General features: G+C 51.4%; 2 protein-coding genes across 6 annotated transcripts; one reads left to right on the top strand and one right to left on the bottom strand.

Moving 5' to 3' along the window:
- Nucleotides 1-2,003: 2,003 nt before the first annotated feature.
- On the bottom strand, nucleotides 2,004-5,868 carry SIGMAR1 (sigma non-opioid intracellular receptor 1). 2 transcript variants are annotated; one of them, XM_033238238.1, is made up of 4 exons: nucleotides 4,494-5,868; nucleotides 4,167-4,367; nucleotides 3,945-4,037; nucleotides 2,004-3,129 (listed from the first exon to the last, which is right to left on the bottom strand). In XM_033238238.1, the coding sequence occupies exons 1-4, from the start codon at nucleotides 4,642-4,644 to the stop codon at nucleotides 2,903-2,905; spliced, it is 672 nt and encodes a 223-aa protein (XP_033094129.1). In that variant the 5' UTR covers nucleotides 4,645-5,868; the 3' UTR covers nucleotides 2,004-2,902. The 2 variants fall into 2 exon arrangements, with proteins under 2 accessions (XP_033094129.1, XP_033094130.1); XM_033238239.1 differs by lacking the exon at nucleotides 4,494-5,868 and having other exon boundaries at nucleotides 4,214-4,265.
- Nucleotides 5,869-12,125: 6,257 nt separating this feature from the next.
- GALT (galactose-1-phosphate uridylyltransferase) lies at nucleotides 12,126-16,663 on the top strand. 4 transcript variants are annotated; one of them, XM_033238229.1, is made up of 11 exons: nucleotides 12,126-12,850; nucleotides 13,143-13,312; nucleotides 13,555-13,630; nucleotides 13,720-13,768; nucleotides 13,893-14,022; nucleotides 14,174-14,230; nucleotides 14,393-14,515; nucleotides 14,823-14,955; nucleotides 15,059-15,142; nucleotides 15,469-15,623; nucleotides 16,440-16,663. In XM_033238229.1, exons 1-11 carry the CDS (start codon nucleotides 12,766-12,768, stop codon nucleotides 16,518-16,520), a joined length of 1,143 nt encoding a protein of 380 aa, XP_033094120.1. In that variant the 5' UTR covers nucleotides 12,126-12,765; the 3' UTR covers nucleotides 16,521-16,663. The 4 variants fall into 4 exon arrangements, with proteins under 4 accessions (XP_033094120.1, XP_033094121.1, XP_033094122.1 ...); XM_033238230.1 differs by having other exon boundaries at nucleotides 12,706-12,931; XM_033238231.1 differs by having other exon boundaries at nucleotides 12,706-12,973.
- Nucleotides 16,664-16,766: the final 103 nt, after the last annotated feature.

Genomic DNA, 16,766 nt, shown 5'->3' with positions numbered 1-16,766 from the left:
TGGCGTAAACCCGGGAGGCGGAGCTTGCAGTGAGCTGAGATCTGGCCACTGCACTCCAGTCCGGGCGACAGAGCGAGACTCCGCCTCAAAAAAAAAAAAAAAAAAAAAAATCTGAGATACCTATTAGACAGCCAAGTGGAGATGTTGAGTAGAGATGAAGGCAGTAAGATTTCCAACTCCGGTGCTCAGGGAAGAGATTTAGGCTGAGACAAAAATTTAGAAGTCAAGATATATAGATGGTAAAGTCACAGAATCACCTGGGAAGGGGTGTAAACAGAGAAGAGGTTTGAGGACTAAGCCCAAGAAAGTCAGAGAATGAGGAGATAGGGAGATAGGAATCCAGTAGCTGGGTGCAGTGGCTCATACCTGTAATCCCAGCACTTTGTAAGGCCAAGCGGGCAGATCACTTGAGGTCAGGAGTTTGAGACCAGCCTAGCCAGTGTGGTGAAACTCTGTCTCTATCAAAAAAAAAAAAAAAAAAAAAAATTCCAGTAAAGGAGGCAATTAAGGAAGAGTAGTGTCCCAGAAGCTAAGAGTGCCTTCAGAGTGATTACCTGTGTCAAATGAAAGCTGAGAATTATGAAATGACCAACAGATTTAGCAGCAGAGATTAGGAGGGGCCTGGGAGCCTAGTCCTTTGTGGACGTTTGGCAGGAATGACAGGGCAAGCTGGGTCATCCCTGACATGTGGACTCTGAGCCTAGAGGCAGAGCTGGGTTAGAGTAGGAATCCCCCAAGGAGGCATGGCTTTGCAACCTGGGGTCAATGGAGAGGAGCCAGCCAGAACCTACTATGCCTGACATGGTGGTAATGGGGGTGAAGAGTCGTGGTCAGGATGGCCAACTTACCTGGACTCCACATTCAGTCACAAATTGACTTTTCATATTGTTTCTAAATGCAGTTATACATATAGTCTTTCAGATTTGTGTTCATTAAAATCTTAAAATATCTAATTTTTATAACCATGTTTCTTCCATTTTTAAAACACCAGGAATCCTGAGAAGCAGGAGTGATCTATGCCTTACCCTCAGAACAAGGCCAGGATGAGGGTGAGGCATACTTGGTGTGTAGGATGCAGAAGTTAAGGCAAGAGCACGGTCTTTGGGAATGAACGCACTTTAGGCACCTCTCTTGCCTTACCTGAATCCTAGCCCTACCTACCTCACAAACTGCCAGGTAGTGTGCCTGCCTTTCACTGTGGGAGCCTCCACATTAGTGGTGGGTCCTGGAGAAGGTAGACTATAGACTGGAGGAACTCCTGTTCTGGATGGGGGCAGACACCACGCTGGGAGCCCCCCAAAAAAGCCAACTGAGAACAACTATGCCTTTCAGCTAAAAAGTGGATGCACACTGCCACCCTGTGGCCATCCAGGGGAAGATTCTTAGGACTGTTCCCAGGATTGCACCGGCAGAGGTAAGGCCAAGACACACTCCAGGTCACCCTGCCCTGAATTTCTCAAATTGTGGCATTCACACCTGTGTTGGAGAGAATCATTGAACAGGCTGATCTCTGGCAATGGAGCTCAATAGTCTGAGCTACTGACTCAAAGAGTGTCTTAGGTGATTCTAAGGCACACTCAAGAATATAGTACCTACTAGTCAAAAGCCACTGTCTTGTCAGGCACAGTGGCTTGTTTCTGTTATCCCAGTTACTCTGGAGACTGAGGGAAGATCACTTGAGGCCAGGAGCTGGAGATCAGCTGGGGCAACATAGCAAGACCCCGTCTCTAAAAAAAATTTAAAAAGCTAACCAGGCATGGTGGCATTTGCCTATAGTCCCAGCTACTCATAAGGCTAAGGCAGGAAGATTGTTTGGGACCACGAGTTCAAGGCTGCAGGGAGCTATGATCATGTCGCTGTGCGACTGCACTCCAGCCTGGGCAACAGAGGAGACCCCATCTCTTAAAAAAAAAAAATACCATGAATCACACAGCGAGAGAGAGATCTTCCTGAGGTCCCCAGGAGTCAGAGGCTTTTTCCGGCTGCTCAGACACACAAAAAGATGAAACAGATCAACAAATCTTTATTAACAGAAACAGACAGATGGACAGAGAATGCAGCAGGGGCTGCCTGAAAACTGTGTTGTGTGTGTGTGTGTTGTGTGCGTGTAAGAGGCCTTCTTCAGGCCAGGAAGGCCCCCTTGGAATTAGGCCCACCTGTCTAGATCCCCTCCTCAGTGGCGGGTCCTGGGCTGAAACCAGCTTCTGCATCATATCCCCAAAGGAAGAATGGGGGCCTTTCTGGAATGGAAGATGCTGACTTCAAGCATTCTTCACATTACTCTGATTCCCCAGCTGAGCTTGGTTGCTGAGGGGGTTGGGGACAAGCCACAGGGGCACTTGCATAGCAGGGGAGTAGAATGAGGATAAGGCATATGGTGAGGACAGGGGAGAAGGGGAAGGGCATCATAGCTGCGGGTGAAGGGGGCCTCCAAAAGGCAGCTCCTCTTCCCCCTCATCCCCTTAAATTGCTGCTGGGTTGAGGAGTCAGACTGAGGCAGTATAATACCCTCCCCCATCCTTAACTTCAGAACCCCAGTTTGGTGGGGAGGGGGTGGGAAGCTGTGGAGCTCTGGAAAGGCCTGAGTTAGTGAGTCAAGCTTGTGATGTGTGTGTTTGAACACAACTGGCTCCCTTGGTATACCAGGGGCTCCCTATCCAGATGGGTGTGAGTGCATGGTCCTATTGTACACACAGGTCTCAGTATCTATATGTGTCTCATTTGTTCCCATGGTTCTCTGTGTTTGGATACATAAGCATGGATATCCCTGCTCATACAGCAGGAACTCAGGATCTGCATGGTGTGAGTATGTCCCTATCTGTAAACATGGGCTCCAGCAAGTGGATATGTGCGGGCCTGCCCGCTCCTGTCCATCCACAGGTCTTCCTTCAGGCCTGGCTGGTCAAGGGTCCTGGCCGAAGAGGTAGGTGGTGAGCTCAAGCCGGAGGCCCCGAGCATAGGAGCGAAGAGTATAGAAGAGGGTGAGGAAGTCCTGGGTGCTGAAGACAGTGTCGGCCAGCGCGAAGGCCAGGGTGGATGGGATGACACCTCGGCCGTACTCCACCATCCATGTGTTTGGCCCCCACTCCACAGCTGTTGCCTCACCAGGCCCGTGCACTACCGTCTCCCCTGGGGGACAGGGAGCACCCAATTGAAGAGCCAGCTCTGCCTTGCCCTTACATGGCTGCTGCTTTCCTGGCCCATGGACTAACTCGGGGTGGGGAATGGAGAGAGAGCTTCAGAAAAACAAAAGGCCCTACCTCACTGGGCTGGCCCATACGGCTACTCCTAAATGTTCTGTGGCATCATCTGACCCATGTCCTCTCTTGGGGGAAGCCATAGACGGCTACCTGGCTTGGCCATGGGCCCACTGTATGGAAGTTTGCACTCCCAAGCCTCACTCGAAACAAGCAGAAATTTAGCTAAACCTGGGCTGGGCTTGTAGCTAGGAAAGGGGTAGTTCCAGGACTTGTGAGGCTTTATCTGAAAAGTGTAGCTGTTCAACCACCATGCCTGCGATGCATACACCCAACCTCAAATACACTGGGAAGTTCAATGCTCTATTTCTTAAGCAAATTGTTTCACTATTAAAAAAAAAAAAAAGATAACTGTCTGTATTGTCTTTTGGAGTACTGAGAGCATTTCTGATTACCCACTGTCTCCCCAACAGTTGTTGGAATATTGTCTGGGCAAAATTGTGCCTGGGCAGATAAAAATCAGACATGTTTAACAGGAAGTTGTTATGTTTTGTTTCCCCTTGACGGAGGAAAGCAAGAGTCCCTCAGCTCTGCCCCAACCAATCACCTGTGGCTTATGGGAGGGTGGAGGAAGGGAACCATGAGGAGGGACCCCCAACACACTCCTTTTCCATGCCATGCTCCCCGCAATTGTGGGCACCCCCCGCGTGAAGGCACCCACTTCTCTGACAGAGTCTTCTTACCCACCTGGGTAGAAGACCTCACTTTTGGTGGTGCCCTCTCTCCACTGGTGGAAGGTGCCAGAGATGATGGTATCCGAGATCTCAGCCCAGTAGCGCCCTGAGTGACAATCGCATGGACACTATCAGGGTATTCGCGCCATCGCACGGCCCAGCCAAACATCAGAAAGGAGGGCATGGGCCCCTCTACAACCCCAGCCTCCCAGTCCGGCCCGCCGCTAGCACTGACCCGAGTGGCCGCGGGAGCCTAGGGCGGTGCCGAAGAGCAGCACATACTCGGACAGCGAGGCGTGCAGAAGGCACATGGCGCCCATCCAGCCACCCGCATTCACGAACACCCACTGCAGCTCCTCGTCGGGCAGCACGTGGCCTGGGTGCAGCCGCCGCAGCTCCACGATCAGCCGAGAGAAGGCCAGCTCGTGGTCCAGCCCTGGCGGAGGCAGAAGGGCGGCGGAGTCAGGGCCGGCACCGGTCCTGGGTCTGGGGATGGCGCCTTCGGAACCCTAGGCTCCGCTCCCGGGCCGGCCGCTCCCCTCCCCGCTCTCTGCCCGCTCACCAGCGTACTGCCGCGCCAACTGCGCTATCTCTTCGCGCTGGAAGACGAAGCTCTGCGTACCCAGCCAGAGCCAGACGACCTGGGTCAGCACCGCTGCGACAGCCAGGAGCAGCGCGGCCCACGCCCACCGCCGGCCCACGGCCCACTGCATCCCGGCGGGCGGCCTAGCACGGCGCAACGCAGGAGCGAGCCAGGGCCTGAGGCTTTGCACTCACCGCCTCGGAGCCAGCCGGCTGCCCACGAAGCACTCCCCCGACACCGCCGTGGTACGGCTCGCCCTGACCAATCGGAGCGGCCAGTCACCTTGGCACCGCCCCTTTGGTCGAACCATTTCCTCGGGGGGAGCACGGAGGAGAGGCGGCGCCGCGCAAGGGAGGCGAGGGGGCGGGGTTAAGTCGCCCAGCTGCAGATGGCAGGGTCTTCAGGCGAGGTCTGACCTAGCGCCACTCTACATACGGATAGAGGTGGGGGTAGTGAGACCCAGAATGGACTGGCTCGCCCGAGTTCACTGGCTGGTTGAAGCAGACGAACCCGGAAGTGGAGCCTTCTGGGACTCAACGATTGTTAGGGCCCGCCTTTACCAGGACTGAAGGGGAGGGGAGGCAGTTCAAGCTGGGAGCCCTAGGGTGGGCATTCCAGAGGCGGTGACACCTGAACTGTGTCTTTAAGAGCGCGCAGAAGGGGCACGCCAGTTCTCAGGGACCGGCCCCTAGAGCAAAGGTCCCCGAGGAGCGACAGCTTGGGGTCTTCAGGGGCCTACAATTCCTTCTCTGTTATGCAGCACAAAATGTGAGAGGAGGCCTTGTAAACCAGCTGAGGGTTATCAGCAGGGGAGGAAGGGGATTAGATTTTGCCACCGAGTGGCACAGGACTGCCGAGTGGAGGGGAGCAAGATGAGTCAGGGAGACCATGACCATGGGCCAGGTAAGAGGGAAGGTCTGTGTCCGTGGAGATGGAAGAAAGAAATGAGCTTAACAACTCTGGAAATGAAGTTGGTAGGGCTTGATCTCTTCTTCCTGGAATACTCTTTCCCCCTTTACCCTATCCCCACTTTCCCCTTATTTGGCTAACATCCTTTGCATGTCTAGTGGGCAGTTGAGTGTCCAGGTCTGGAAGCTCAGCTCCAGTCTGGAGGTAGAGCTGGGAGTTGTCATTCATTCAGATATTTTGTTGGCACTTGTATGTGCCAAGTTCTGTAGTGACCATTAGGGATATGGGTAGAAACAATGGTCACAATCCCCAGCTTAGAGATCTCACTGGAGAGTCTACAGAGAACCTCTAAGAATTGATAAAATCTCACAGGGAGAGAGAATAGAGTAAGATAAGGCTAAAGACAGAGCCCTGGAGATCACCAAAAGTAAGGGTAGGCAGAGGAAGAAGAAAGCAAAAAGGAAAAGAAACAAAAGAGAAAAGAGGCAGCATTGTGCAGTGATTAAGAAATAAACTCTGGAGCTGGACTGCCTGAGTTCAAAGCCTGGCTTCTGCTACCTACTAGTTGTCTGATCTTGGGCAGGTTACTTAAAATCTCTGTAACTTAGTTTTCTTACCTGTAAAATGGAATGGACAAAAGTACCTACCTCATAGTACATATCTTCATTGTGATGAGATTAGATGGGTTAATATTTGTAAAGCAGTTAGTGCCCCACATGATGAGCACTTTACGTGATGGTTATATATATAAAACACAAAGGAACTGGAAGAGAGTACCCTCATACATTTTTGACCTTAAAGAAGGAAACTGAGCCTGGGCGAGGTGGTTCATCCCTGTAATCCCAACACTTTGGGAGGCTGAGGCAGACGGAACACTTGAGTCCAGGTATTCGAGACCAGCCTGGTCAACATGGTGAAACTCCATCTCTGTACAAAAATTAGTCAGGAGTAGGTGCGCACACTTGTAGTCCCAGCTACTCAGGAGGCTGAAGTGCGAGGATCGCTTGAACCTGGGAAGTGGAGGTTGCAGTGAGCCAACAGAGCAATACCCTGCCTCAAAAAAAAAAAAAAAAAAAAAAAAAGGGCTGGGCGCAGTGGCATACGCCTGTAATCCCAGCACTTTGGGAGGCCAAGGCGGGCAGCCAGATTTCCTGAGCTCAGAAGTTCGAGACCACCCTGGGCAACATGGTGAAACCTTGTCTCTACTAAAATACAAAAAATTAGCCGGGCGTGGTGGCAGGTGCCTGTAGTCCCAGCTACTCAGGACGCTGAAGCAGGAGAATCGCTTGAACCCAGAAGGTGGAGGTTGCAATGAGCCAAGATATGCCACTATACTCCAGCCTGGGCAACAGAGGGAGACCCTGTCTCCCGAAAGAAAAAGAAAAAGGGGCCGGGCACAGTGGCTCACGCCTGTAATCCCAACACTTTGGGAGGCCGAGGCAGGTGGATCACCTGAGGTCGGGGGTTTGAGACCAGCCTGACCAATGTGGAGAAACCCTGTCTCTACTAAAAATACAAAATTAGCTGGGCGTGGTGGCACATGCTGGTAATCCCAGCTACTTGGGAGGCTGAGGCAGGAGAATCACTTGAACACAGGAGGCGGAGGTTGTGGTGAGCCGAGATGGTGCCCTTGCATTCCAACCTGGGTGTGAAAGAGCGAAACTCCGTCTCAAACAAAACAGTCCGGGTGCAGTGGCTCACGCCTGTAATCCCAGCCCTTTGGGAGGCCGAGGCAGGCGGATCACGAGGTCAGGAGTTCGAGACCAGCCTGACCAACATGGTGAAACCCCATCTCTACTAAAAAATACAAAAATTAGCCAAGCATGGTGGCACGTGCCACTCACTTGGCCCAGATACTCGGGATGCTGAGGCAGGAGAATCGTTTGAACCCAGGAGGTGGAGGTTGCAGTGAGCAGAGATTGCGCTATTGCACTCCTGCCTGGGCAACAGAGTGAGACTCTGTCTCAAAAGAGAAAAACAAACAAACAAAAACAACAGTGAGAAAAAAAGAAAAAGCTGAGGCAAAATTAATATAGAGAGTTTATTTGGGCCAAGGTAGAGAACAACTGCTTGGGACACACTTCCAAGTTGCCTTGGGGAGTGTTGATACAAACATTTTTTATTTTTATTTTATAAGTGGTTTTTATTTTTTATTTTCTTGGAGATGGATTCTTACTTTGTTGCCTAGACTGGAGTGCAGTGGTGCGATCTTGGCTCACTGCAACCCCGCCTCCCAGGTTCAAGCTATCCTCCTCCCTCAGCCTCCCGAGTAGCTGGGACCACAGGTGTGCGTCACCATGCGTGGCTAATTTTTGTATTTTTAGTGGAGACAGGTTTTTGCCATGTTGAGGCTGGTCTCCAACTCCTGACCTCAGGTGACCCACCCTCCTTGGCCTCCCAAAGTGTGGGATTACAGGTATGAGCCACTGTGCCTGGTCACTTTATTTTAACTTAATTTTTTTTTTTTTTTTTTTTTGAGACGGAGTCTCCACTGTTGCCCAGGCTGGAGTGCAGTGACACAATCTCAGCTCACTGCAACCTCCGCCTCCCGGTTCAAGCAATTCTCCTGCCTCAGCCTCCTGAGTAGCTGGAACTACAGGCGCCCACCACTACATCCAGCTAATTTTTTTGTATTTTTAGTAGAGACAGGGTTTCACCAGGGTGGCCAGGCTGGTCTTGAACTCCTGACCTTGTGATTCGCCCACCTCAGCCTCCCAAATTGCTGGGGTTACAAGCGTGAGCCACTGTGCCAGGCCCATGCTGTCACATTTTAATGCCTCTCTGGGCCTGATAATTAAACAGGGCTGGCATTTCTCAGATAAAAAGTTTCTTTTCTTTCTCAAGAGTGATGAAATGGGCCAGGCGCGGTGGCTCACGCCTGTAATCCCAGCCCTTTGGGAGGCTGAGGTGGCCGGATCACCTGAGGTTGGCAGTTCAAAAGCAGCCTGACCAACATGGAGAAACCCCATCTGTACTAAAAATAAAAAATTAGCCAGGCGTGGTGGCGCATACCTGTAATCCCAGCTACTCGGGAGGCTGAGGCCAGAGAATCACTTGAACCTGGGAGGCGGAGGTTGCAGTGAGCTGAGATCATGCCATTGCACTCCAGCCTGGGCAACGAGAGCGAAACTCTGTCTGAAAAAAAGAGAAAGTGATGGAATGAAGGGTTAACACAGTGAAGTATAATTGAGAGATTGAATAATATGATGGGAAATGATAATTAGACTTCTCAGTAGGGGTATGTGGCAGAGACAATGCTATACATTCACAAATCCATTTCCTCTTGCTGTTGGACCGCTAGATTACATTCCACAGTCTACTCTGCGTCGTGTGATTGCATTCTGGCCAATGAAATATAGATAGAAATAGAAATGATGTATGACATTTGCAGGGCTGGCTCCTATAAGTCTCCTCTGAAATTCTGGTTTTTTTTTTTTTTTTCTCTCTCTCTCTTTTTAAGAGACAGGATTGTGCTATGTCACTCCCAGACTGGTATCAAACTCTTGGGCTCAAGTGATCTCCCATCTTGGCTTCCCAAGTAGCTGGGGGACTACAGACACTTATTACCATGCCCAGCTTGAAGTTCTTTACATTTTCTTTCTTCGCTCATCTATTACTGTAGTTATAGAGGATCTCTAGTGGAGTATTCTGAGGCCCTAGGAAATGGCATAGCTACTAGATGGATGGCACCTGGATCCCTAAATGCTGCTTGGAACAGGCCTCCCTGTTATCCCCAGAATTGACTGTAGTGCTAAGCCATTGAGTTTTGGGAGTGTTTGTTACAGCAACTAAGATTACTTACCCTGACAAATATAGGGCAAAAGATGTGTTACAATATACCATGCAGCTAAGAGTAGAGGCCAGGAAGATGGCCTATGTTTTTAAGAAACAGCAGGCTGGGCATGGTGGCTCATGCCTGTAATCCCAGTACTTTGGGAGGCAGAGGCAGGCAGATCACCTGAGGTCAGGAGTTTGGGACCAGCCTGGCCAACATGATGAAACCCTGTCTCTACTACAAATACAAAAATTAGCCGGGTGTGGTGGTGCATGCCTGTAATCCCAGCTACTGGGGAGGCTAAGGCAGGAGAATCACTTGAATCCAGGAGGCAGTGAGCCTAGATTGCACCACTGTACTCCAGCCTGGGCGACAGAGTGAGACTCCATCTAAAAAAAATAAAAAAAAAAGAAACTTGGGAAAGAAATTAAGGATAAAGAAGGGATTATCTAGAGGAGAATGCAGGATTGAGGGAACATACTTTTGTATTGGTTCTGGCTTCTGTGGCATTTCTGACTGGACAACTCACTAAGAACCCTGAGCAGCAGGGATTAGCCCCCAAATTTGGTCTCTGCTGCCCATTCCAGGAACAGCTTTCTGGGATCATCTGGGCCTACAGCTCCCCTATCTGGTCTTTCAGAAAGCTTTTCCAGGTGTAGTGGCTTACACCTGTAATCCCAGCACTCTCGGAAGGCCTAGATGGGCGGATTACCTGAGGTCAGGTGTTCAAGACCAGCCTGGCCAACATGGGGAAATCCTGTCTCTAAAAAATACAAAAATTAGCCAAGTATGATGGTGGGTGCCTGTAATCCCAGCTACTCGGGAGGCTGAGGCAGGAGGATCCCTTGAACCTGGGAGGCAGAGGTTGCAGTGAGCCAAGATTAAGCCACTGCATTCCAGCCTGGGCAACAGAGTAAAACTCCGTCTCCAAAAAAAAGAAAAAAAAAACACATAAAAATTATAGAAATTGTCAACCAGCAGCCCTCAGAGGTGCTCTGTCTATGGAGTAGCCATTTTTTATTCCTTCACTTTCCTAATAAACTTGCTTTGACTTCACACTATGGACTCACCTTGAATTCTTTCTTGCATGAGATCCAAGAATCCTCTCTTGGGGTCTGGATTGGGATCTCTTTACTGTAACAACACCTCTGGGATCTGGGAGGGAGGGAGCTGGGTAGGCCCCATCTTAGTCATTCTCCTCTTCCTCCAAAAAATGACCTTGGGGAGTCATAGAGGAGAGTTATGGAGATGTTCCTGAAAGATGTTCCTGATGGGGGTCAGGATTTAGTTAGCATGATTCAGGGTGTGGCACTGAAGCACTAGTGTTCTTGGGAAAATGGAGCTGTCTACAAACTCTACTCACTCAAACAAATATAACTGAGAGAACAGAAAAGCAGATCTCCTGTTCCTGTCTCACCTCTTTGGGTAATATGAACAGCCAGTGGGACAGGTAAAACCCCCGTTTCTCAGTCCCCAGCTCCCTGTCCCCTATAGTCTGAGGACCTTAGGGCAGAGATCAAGTAAATGACCCATGACCTAGTTTTTGCAGCCCAATTGCAAAACACCTGGCTTGGTTTGGCCTGGAATTGGGGAAGGGACGTCCCTGCTATGGCTCAACTTCTAAGTCACTGGGTTTCTGTCCTACATTCCACTGAAGTCTCAGAGGCATCTCACAGCACTGGGAAGAGTCTTGGAAACTCGCATTCAAATCTCAGCTTGGCCACTAATTCTCTGGGTGACCTTGAGTCCTCTGGTCCCCACTGTGAAATGGGGAAGAGGTTTAGACAATATTTAGATGGCTCTTTAAAAGTACCAGGGGGCCAGCCGTTTGGGAGGCTGAGGCGGGAGGATCACTTGAAGTCAGGAATTCAAGACGAGCCTGGCCAACATGTGAAACCCCATCTCTACTAAAAATACAAAAATTAGCCGGGTGTGGTGGCATGAACCTATAATCCCAGCTACTCGGGAGACTGAGGCAGGAGAATCCCTTGAACCCAGGAGGTGGAGGTTGCAGTGAGCCAAGATCACACCACTGCACTCCAGCCTGGGTGGCAGAGTGAGACTCTCTCTCAAAGGAAAAAAAAAAAAAAGTACCAGGGGAGGAATTCATTTGAATTTTATCCTAGTGTTAGCCAATTGGTCCGATCCAAGGAAAATTTAGAAAAGGGAAGGGGATGTGTAAAGGAAACACTAGGCCCCACCTAGATGGTGGCTGGGGCCGGGCAGGGTGGCTCAAGTCTGTAATCCCAGCACTTTGGGAGGCCGAGACGGGCGGATCACAAGGTCAGGAGATTGAGACCATCCTCCTACTTTAGTTATCCTCTACTAAAAAACATACAAAAAATTAGCCGGGCGTGGTGGCGGGCGCCTGTAGTCCCACCTACTCGGGAGGCTGAGGCAGGAGAATGGCGTAAACCCGGGAGGCAGAGCTTGCAGTGAGCTGAGACTCTGTCTCAAAAAAAAAAAAAAAAAAAAGATGGTGGTTGGAGCTTCTGATAGTCCTGTACTCCCCACATTTTCAGATTTTTTTTTTTTTTTTTTTTTTTTTTTTTTTTTTAGAGGTCTCGCTCTGTCGCCCAGGCTGGAGTGCAGTGGCGCAATCTCGGCTCACTGCAACCTCTGCCTCCTGGGTTCAAGTGATTCTCCTGCCTCAGCCTCCTGAGGAGCTGGGACTATAGGTGCGCGCCACCACGCCCAGCGTTTTTTTTTTTTGTTGTTGTTGTTGTTGGTTTTTTTTTTACTAGAGACGGGGTTTCACAATGTTGGCCAGGATGGTCTCAATCTCTTGACCTCGTGATCCGCCCGCCTTGGTCTCCCAAAGTGTTGGGATTACAGGTGTGAGCCACCGAGCCCGGCCATTTGTAGATTTTTTATAGCTCTTTTACCCCTCCCACTTCTTGTGCTGTCTTGGTGTGTGTGTAGGAGAGAGAGAGAGAGAGGAAGAAGCAGAGCAAGAGTGAGAGAAAGAAAGGCAATATGGTTACTCAGCCCTTTTTCCGAAATCTGTTTTTGCTTTTAGGGATAGGATATGGATATAGTATTCCACACAGACCCCACCAAGTTTGCCTCTCCTCCACTACAGCCACTGAGCAGGTGACTGAGGCACTGTTGATCCAGGGTCATATCCTCACTCGCCCTAGAATGTAAGCTCAGACAGGGCAGAGGCCATGCCTGACTTGTGCAGCCCAATGCTTCACACAGCCTAGGTGCGTAGCACATGGTAGATGCTCGGTAAATATTTGCTGAATGAAAGATCAAATGAATGATTGCAGCAAGCAAGTCTTGTAGGCGTCCTGGAGCCCAAGGATTCTGCAGTAGGCAGCTTTCACAGAGGTTCTTCCAGTGCAGTGGCTCCAGCTCTGGGTGGAATGGGATCATCAATGTCTGCCCCCAGGGTTCACAGCTGTTCTGAACCCCGCCCCCAGGTGGCGGGGCAGCCCAGTCAGCCAGTCACGTGCTGGCGGCTGGCCAATCATCGGGGGCGGCGCGGGGAGGGGCGGTGTAGACGGAGAAAGTGAAGGGTGAGGCACCGCCCTGCATATTTTCCAGCAGATCCCCTGTGGCCTCATGTCGCGCAGCAGCGGAACCGATCCTGAGCAGCGCCAGCAGGCGTCAGAGGCGGACGCCGCAGCAGCAACCTTCCGGGCAAGCGGTAACTGCACCGCGGCAGGGACTCCCTGGGGCGCGGAGCCGAGCCCTCCGCTTCTTTAGGAAGCTCTCGCCCCCACCTAAGGTTGGAACGCTCATCCCGAGCCAGACCGACGAGGTCGCCTGTGTACGAGCTGCAGGCCAATTGGCGTTGGGAAGGTCCAATCCTGGGCCTCTAGCTCCTGAGCGGGACGGGGCGGAGAGGACGCTTCCGAGCTTGGGCCTGCTGGTGGGTGAGACCCAGGAGAGAGGGAGCTAGAGAGCTCTGAGGACTGATCTTAACTCTCTGCCCCCAGACCATCAGCATATACGCTACAACCCACTGCAGGATGAGTGGGTGCTGGTGTCAGCTCACCGCATGAAGCGGCCCTGGCAGGGTCAAGTGGAGCCCCAGCTTCTGAAGACAGTGCCCCGCCATGACCCCCTCAATCCTCTGTGTCCCGGGGCCACCCGAGCCAATGGAGAGGTAAGCCTGTAGAGCCCTGCATCTGCAGGCTGGGCCACGGGGAGTAGTTCCCTCTTAGAGCTGTCCTCCACCCACAGGGGTAGTGAACCTCCTGAACCTCCTTCTGGGTCATATCCCACCAAGCTTTTTGGTCCCCTAGAGTGGGCCTTGCCTACTCACTTGTAGCCTGTCCAGTCTTTGAAGCCCACCAGGTAACTGGTGGTATGGGGCAGTGAGTGCTTCTAGCCCATCCTTGTCAGTAGGTGAATCCCCACTACGATAGCACCTTCCTGTTTGACAACGACTTCCCAGCTCTGCAGCCTGATGCCCCCAGTCCAGGTAACCTGGCTCCAACTGCTGTTGGGGAGGAGGGTGGCTAGACCTCTTGAGGGACTTCTGCTGCAGAGAGTCATACTCCTTTACCTCAGGACCCAGTGATCATCCCCTTTTCCAAGCAAAGGCTGCTCGAGGAGTCTGGTAACTATGGATTTCCCCTTACAACTTTCAAACCAGGGTTGGAGACTCAGCATTGGGGTTGGGCCCTGCCCATAGCACAGCCAAGCCCTACCTCTCAGTTATCTTTACCCCCCTCACCACCCAGTAAGGTCATGTGCTTCCACCCCTGGTCGGATGTAACGCTGCCACTCATGTCGGTCCCTGAGATCCGGGCTGTTGTTGATGCATGGGCCTCAGTCACAGAGGAGCTGGGTGCCCAGTACCCTTGGGTGCAGGTTTGTGAGGTCACTCCTTCCCCTGGATGGGCAGGGAGGGGGTGATGAAGCTTTGGTTCTGGGGAGTAACATTTGTTTCCACAGGATGTGGTCAGGAGGGAGCTGACTTGGTGTCTTTTGGCTAACAAAGCTCCCTATCCCTATCTGACAGATCTTTGAAAACAAAGGTGCCATGATGGGCTGTTCCAACCCCCATCCCCACTGCCAGGTAAGGGTGTCAGGGGCTCCAGTGGGATTCTTGGCTGAGTCTGAGCCAGCACTGTGGACACAGGAACTGGATTAATGGATGGGACAAAGGAAATATGCCAATGATGTGGAGGCTTGGAAGTAAAGGACCTGTCTGTTCTTCTCTGCTTTTGCCCCTTGACAGGTGTGGGCCAGCAGTTTCCTGCCAGATATTGCCCAGCGTGAGGAGCGATCTCAGCAGACCTATAAGAGTCAGCACGGAGAGCCCCTGCTAATGGAGTATAGCCACCAGGAGCTACTCAGGAAGGTGGGAGAGAGCCAAGCCCTGTGTTCCCAAGGAGTCCCTAACTTTCTTACCCCACGAGAGAGGTGTGTAAAGGAGAAAGCTAGAGGGGAACTAGTAGAGAGAGAGACTTGCTAGGAGGCCTTAGCAATAATCCAGTAATCTAAAGGAAAGATGATGGTGACTTAGACTCAGGTGGTTAGTGGTGGAGGTGGTGAGAAGGCATCAGATTCTGGGCACATTCTTTTCTTCTGCTTCCCCTGCCTATTTGCTGACCCCACCCCAGCTCTTATGTCATCTTGATGACTTCCTATCCATTCTGCCTGCCTAGGAACGTCTGGTCCTAACCAGTGAGCACTGGTTAGTACTGGTCCCCTTCTGGGCAACGTGGCCCTACCAGACACTGCTGCTGCCCCGTCGGCATGTGCAGCGGCTACCTGAGCTGACCCCTGCTGAGCGTGATGGTCAGTCTCCCAAGTAGGATCCTGGGGCTAGGCACTGGATGGGGGTTGCTCCCTGTAGGGTCAGCATCTGGACCCCAGGCTGAGAGTCAGGCTCTGATTCCAGATCTAGCCTCCATCATGAAGAAGCTCTTGACCAAGTACGACAACCTCTTTGAGACGTCCTTTCCCTACTCCATGGGCTGGCATGGTGAGGCTTTTCAAGTACCTATATCTAGCCCCAACACCATTTCTGGGCCTGGGGCCCAGCCCAGTGAACTGCAACCCCAAAGGAGCAAGCCTCGAAACAGTTGCTGGGGGATGTGGCAAGAGCAGAGATGCTGGGACTGAGGGTGGAGCAGCAAACTTGGTGAAAATATGTCTCCAATGTGCTTTCTAATCTCCTGCCAGCTCTTCTCAGGCAGGGATCCTGGGAGATGTAGTTTTCAGACACCTGGCTGGGTCTGGGGATAGGGGCTAACCTGGATAACTGAAAAAAGGGCTCTCTCTCCCCATTATCTCTCTTCTTTCTGTCAGGGGCTCCCACAGGATCCGAGGCCGGGGCCAACTGGGACCACTGGCAGCTGCATGCTCATTACTACCCTCCGCTCCTGCGCTCTGCCACTGTCCGGAAATTCATGGTTGGCTACGAAATGCTTGCTCAGGCTCAGAGGGACCTCACCCCTGAGCAGGTCAGGACTCAGAGCAGTCTGGCTTCTCCAGACTCTCACATGCAGTATGTGCAGGCACCTGATACTTCTGTTGCCCTTTTGCTCCAATCATTGCACAAGGCAGAAAACAGCTCTGGCAGGGAAGGCACCGCCAAAGTTAGGAACCCTAGGGCCTGGAAGGAGAGTATAGTCCTCAGATCTCCTTTCTCTCCTGCTTCCTCCAGGGATCCCAACAGTCATGACCCTTATAGTTCCTATAACAACCTGTGCTTTCCTTGGGACTCAGGAGCTGCTCAACTCTTTCATCCCCTGGAGGCTCCAGCAGTCCTTATCACCAGCCTCACAATCCCACAGGCCCACCCCCAGTGGGCCTGTGGCATTCGTATTTCATATTCATATTTCAAACCACAATATCCAGCAAAGTATCTTCTGAGCACCCAGAACTCCATACCATTGGCCAGGTGTGGTGGCTCACGCCTTAATCCCAGCACTTTGGGAGGTCAAGACGGGAGGATTGCTTGAGCCCAGAAGTTCAAGACTAGCCTGGGAAACATAGGAAGACTTGTCTCTACAAAAAAAATTTAAAAAGTTAGCCAGGTGTGGTGGCATATACCTGTGGTCCCAGATACTTGGGAGGCTGAGATAGGATCACTTAGGCCCAGGAGTTTGAGGCTGCAGTGAGCCATGATCATGGCATGATGGCATTCCAGCCTGGGTAACAGAGCAGGACTTTGTCTCAAAAAAAAAAGAAAAAGAAAAAGAAGAAAAGAAGTCCATACCACCATTCTTGGCAGCCCAGCCCTTATCCTCCTTAATTGCTCCCTGTCCCTTTTCCAGGCTGCGGAGAGACTAAGGGCACTTCCTGATGTTCATTACAGCCTGGGGCAGAAGGACAGGGAGACAGCAACCATCGCCTGACCATGCCGACCACAGGGCCTTGAATCCTTTTTTTTTTTTCCAACAGTCTTGCTGAATTAAGCAGAAAGGGCCTTGAATCCTGGCCTGGAATTTGGGCAGATATAGCATTAATAAAACTGTGCATCTCAAACTTTAATCACATACTCTAGTATCAGAGGAGTGTGAACCTTCAGAGATATAGGGTTAAAAGCTAAAGGCATAGCTCCGGCTATAACTTCTCTTTGTTTACAAATGTGTAAAATCTTG

The sequence above is a fragment of the Trachypithecus francoisi genome, unplaced genomic scaffold (assembly GCF_009764315.1).
Source record: "Trachypithecus francoisi isolate TF-2019V2 unplaced genomic scaffold, Tfra_2.0 Lachesis_group16, whole genome shotgun sequence".
NCBI classification, from domain to species: Eukaryota; Metazoa; Chordata; class Mammalia; order Primates; family Cercopithecidae; genus Trachypithecus; species Trachypithecus francoisi.
This window is presented reverse-complemented; position numbering and strand designations above follow the sequence as displayed.

Bases quoted from the DNA above. Each gene is read 5' to 3' on its own strand.
- SIGMAR1 (XM_033238238.1), bottom strand. From the start codon at position 4,644: ATGCAGTGGGCCGTGGGCCGGCGGTGGGCGTGGGCCGCGCTGCTCCTG. The intron at 4,368-4,493 runs GTGAGCGGGCAG...TGCCTCCGCCAG, and splicing joins GTTGGCGCGGCAGTACGCTG to GGCTGGACCACGAGCTGGCC. The intron at 3,130-3,944 runs GTGGGTAAGAAG...CCTGTCCCCCAG, and splicing joins AAGTGAGGTCTTCTACCCAG to GGGAGACGGTAGTGCACGGG.
- GALT (XM_033238229.1), top strand. From the start codon at position 12,766: ATGTCGCGCAGCAGCGGAACCGATCCTGAGCAGCGCCAGCAGGCGTCA. The intron at 13,769-13,892 runs GTAACTATGGAT...CTCACCACCCAG, and splicing joins AAGGCTGCTCGAGGAGTCTG to TAAGGTCATGTGCTTCCACC. The intron at 15,143-15,468 runs GTGAGGCTTTTC...TCTTTCTGTCAG, and splicing joins CTACTCCATGGGCTGGCATG to GGGCTCCCACAGGATCCGAG.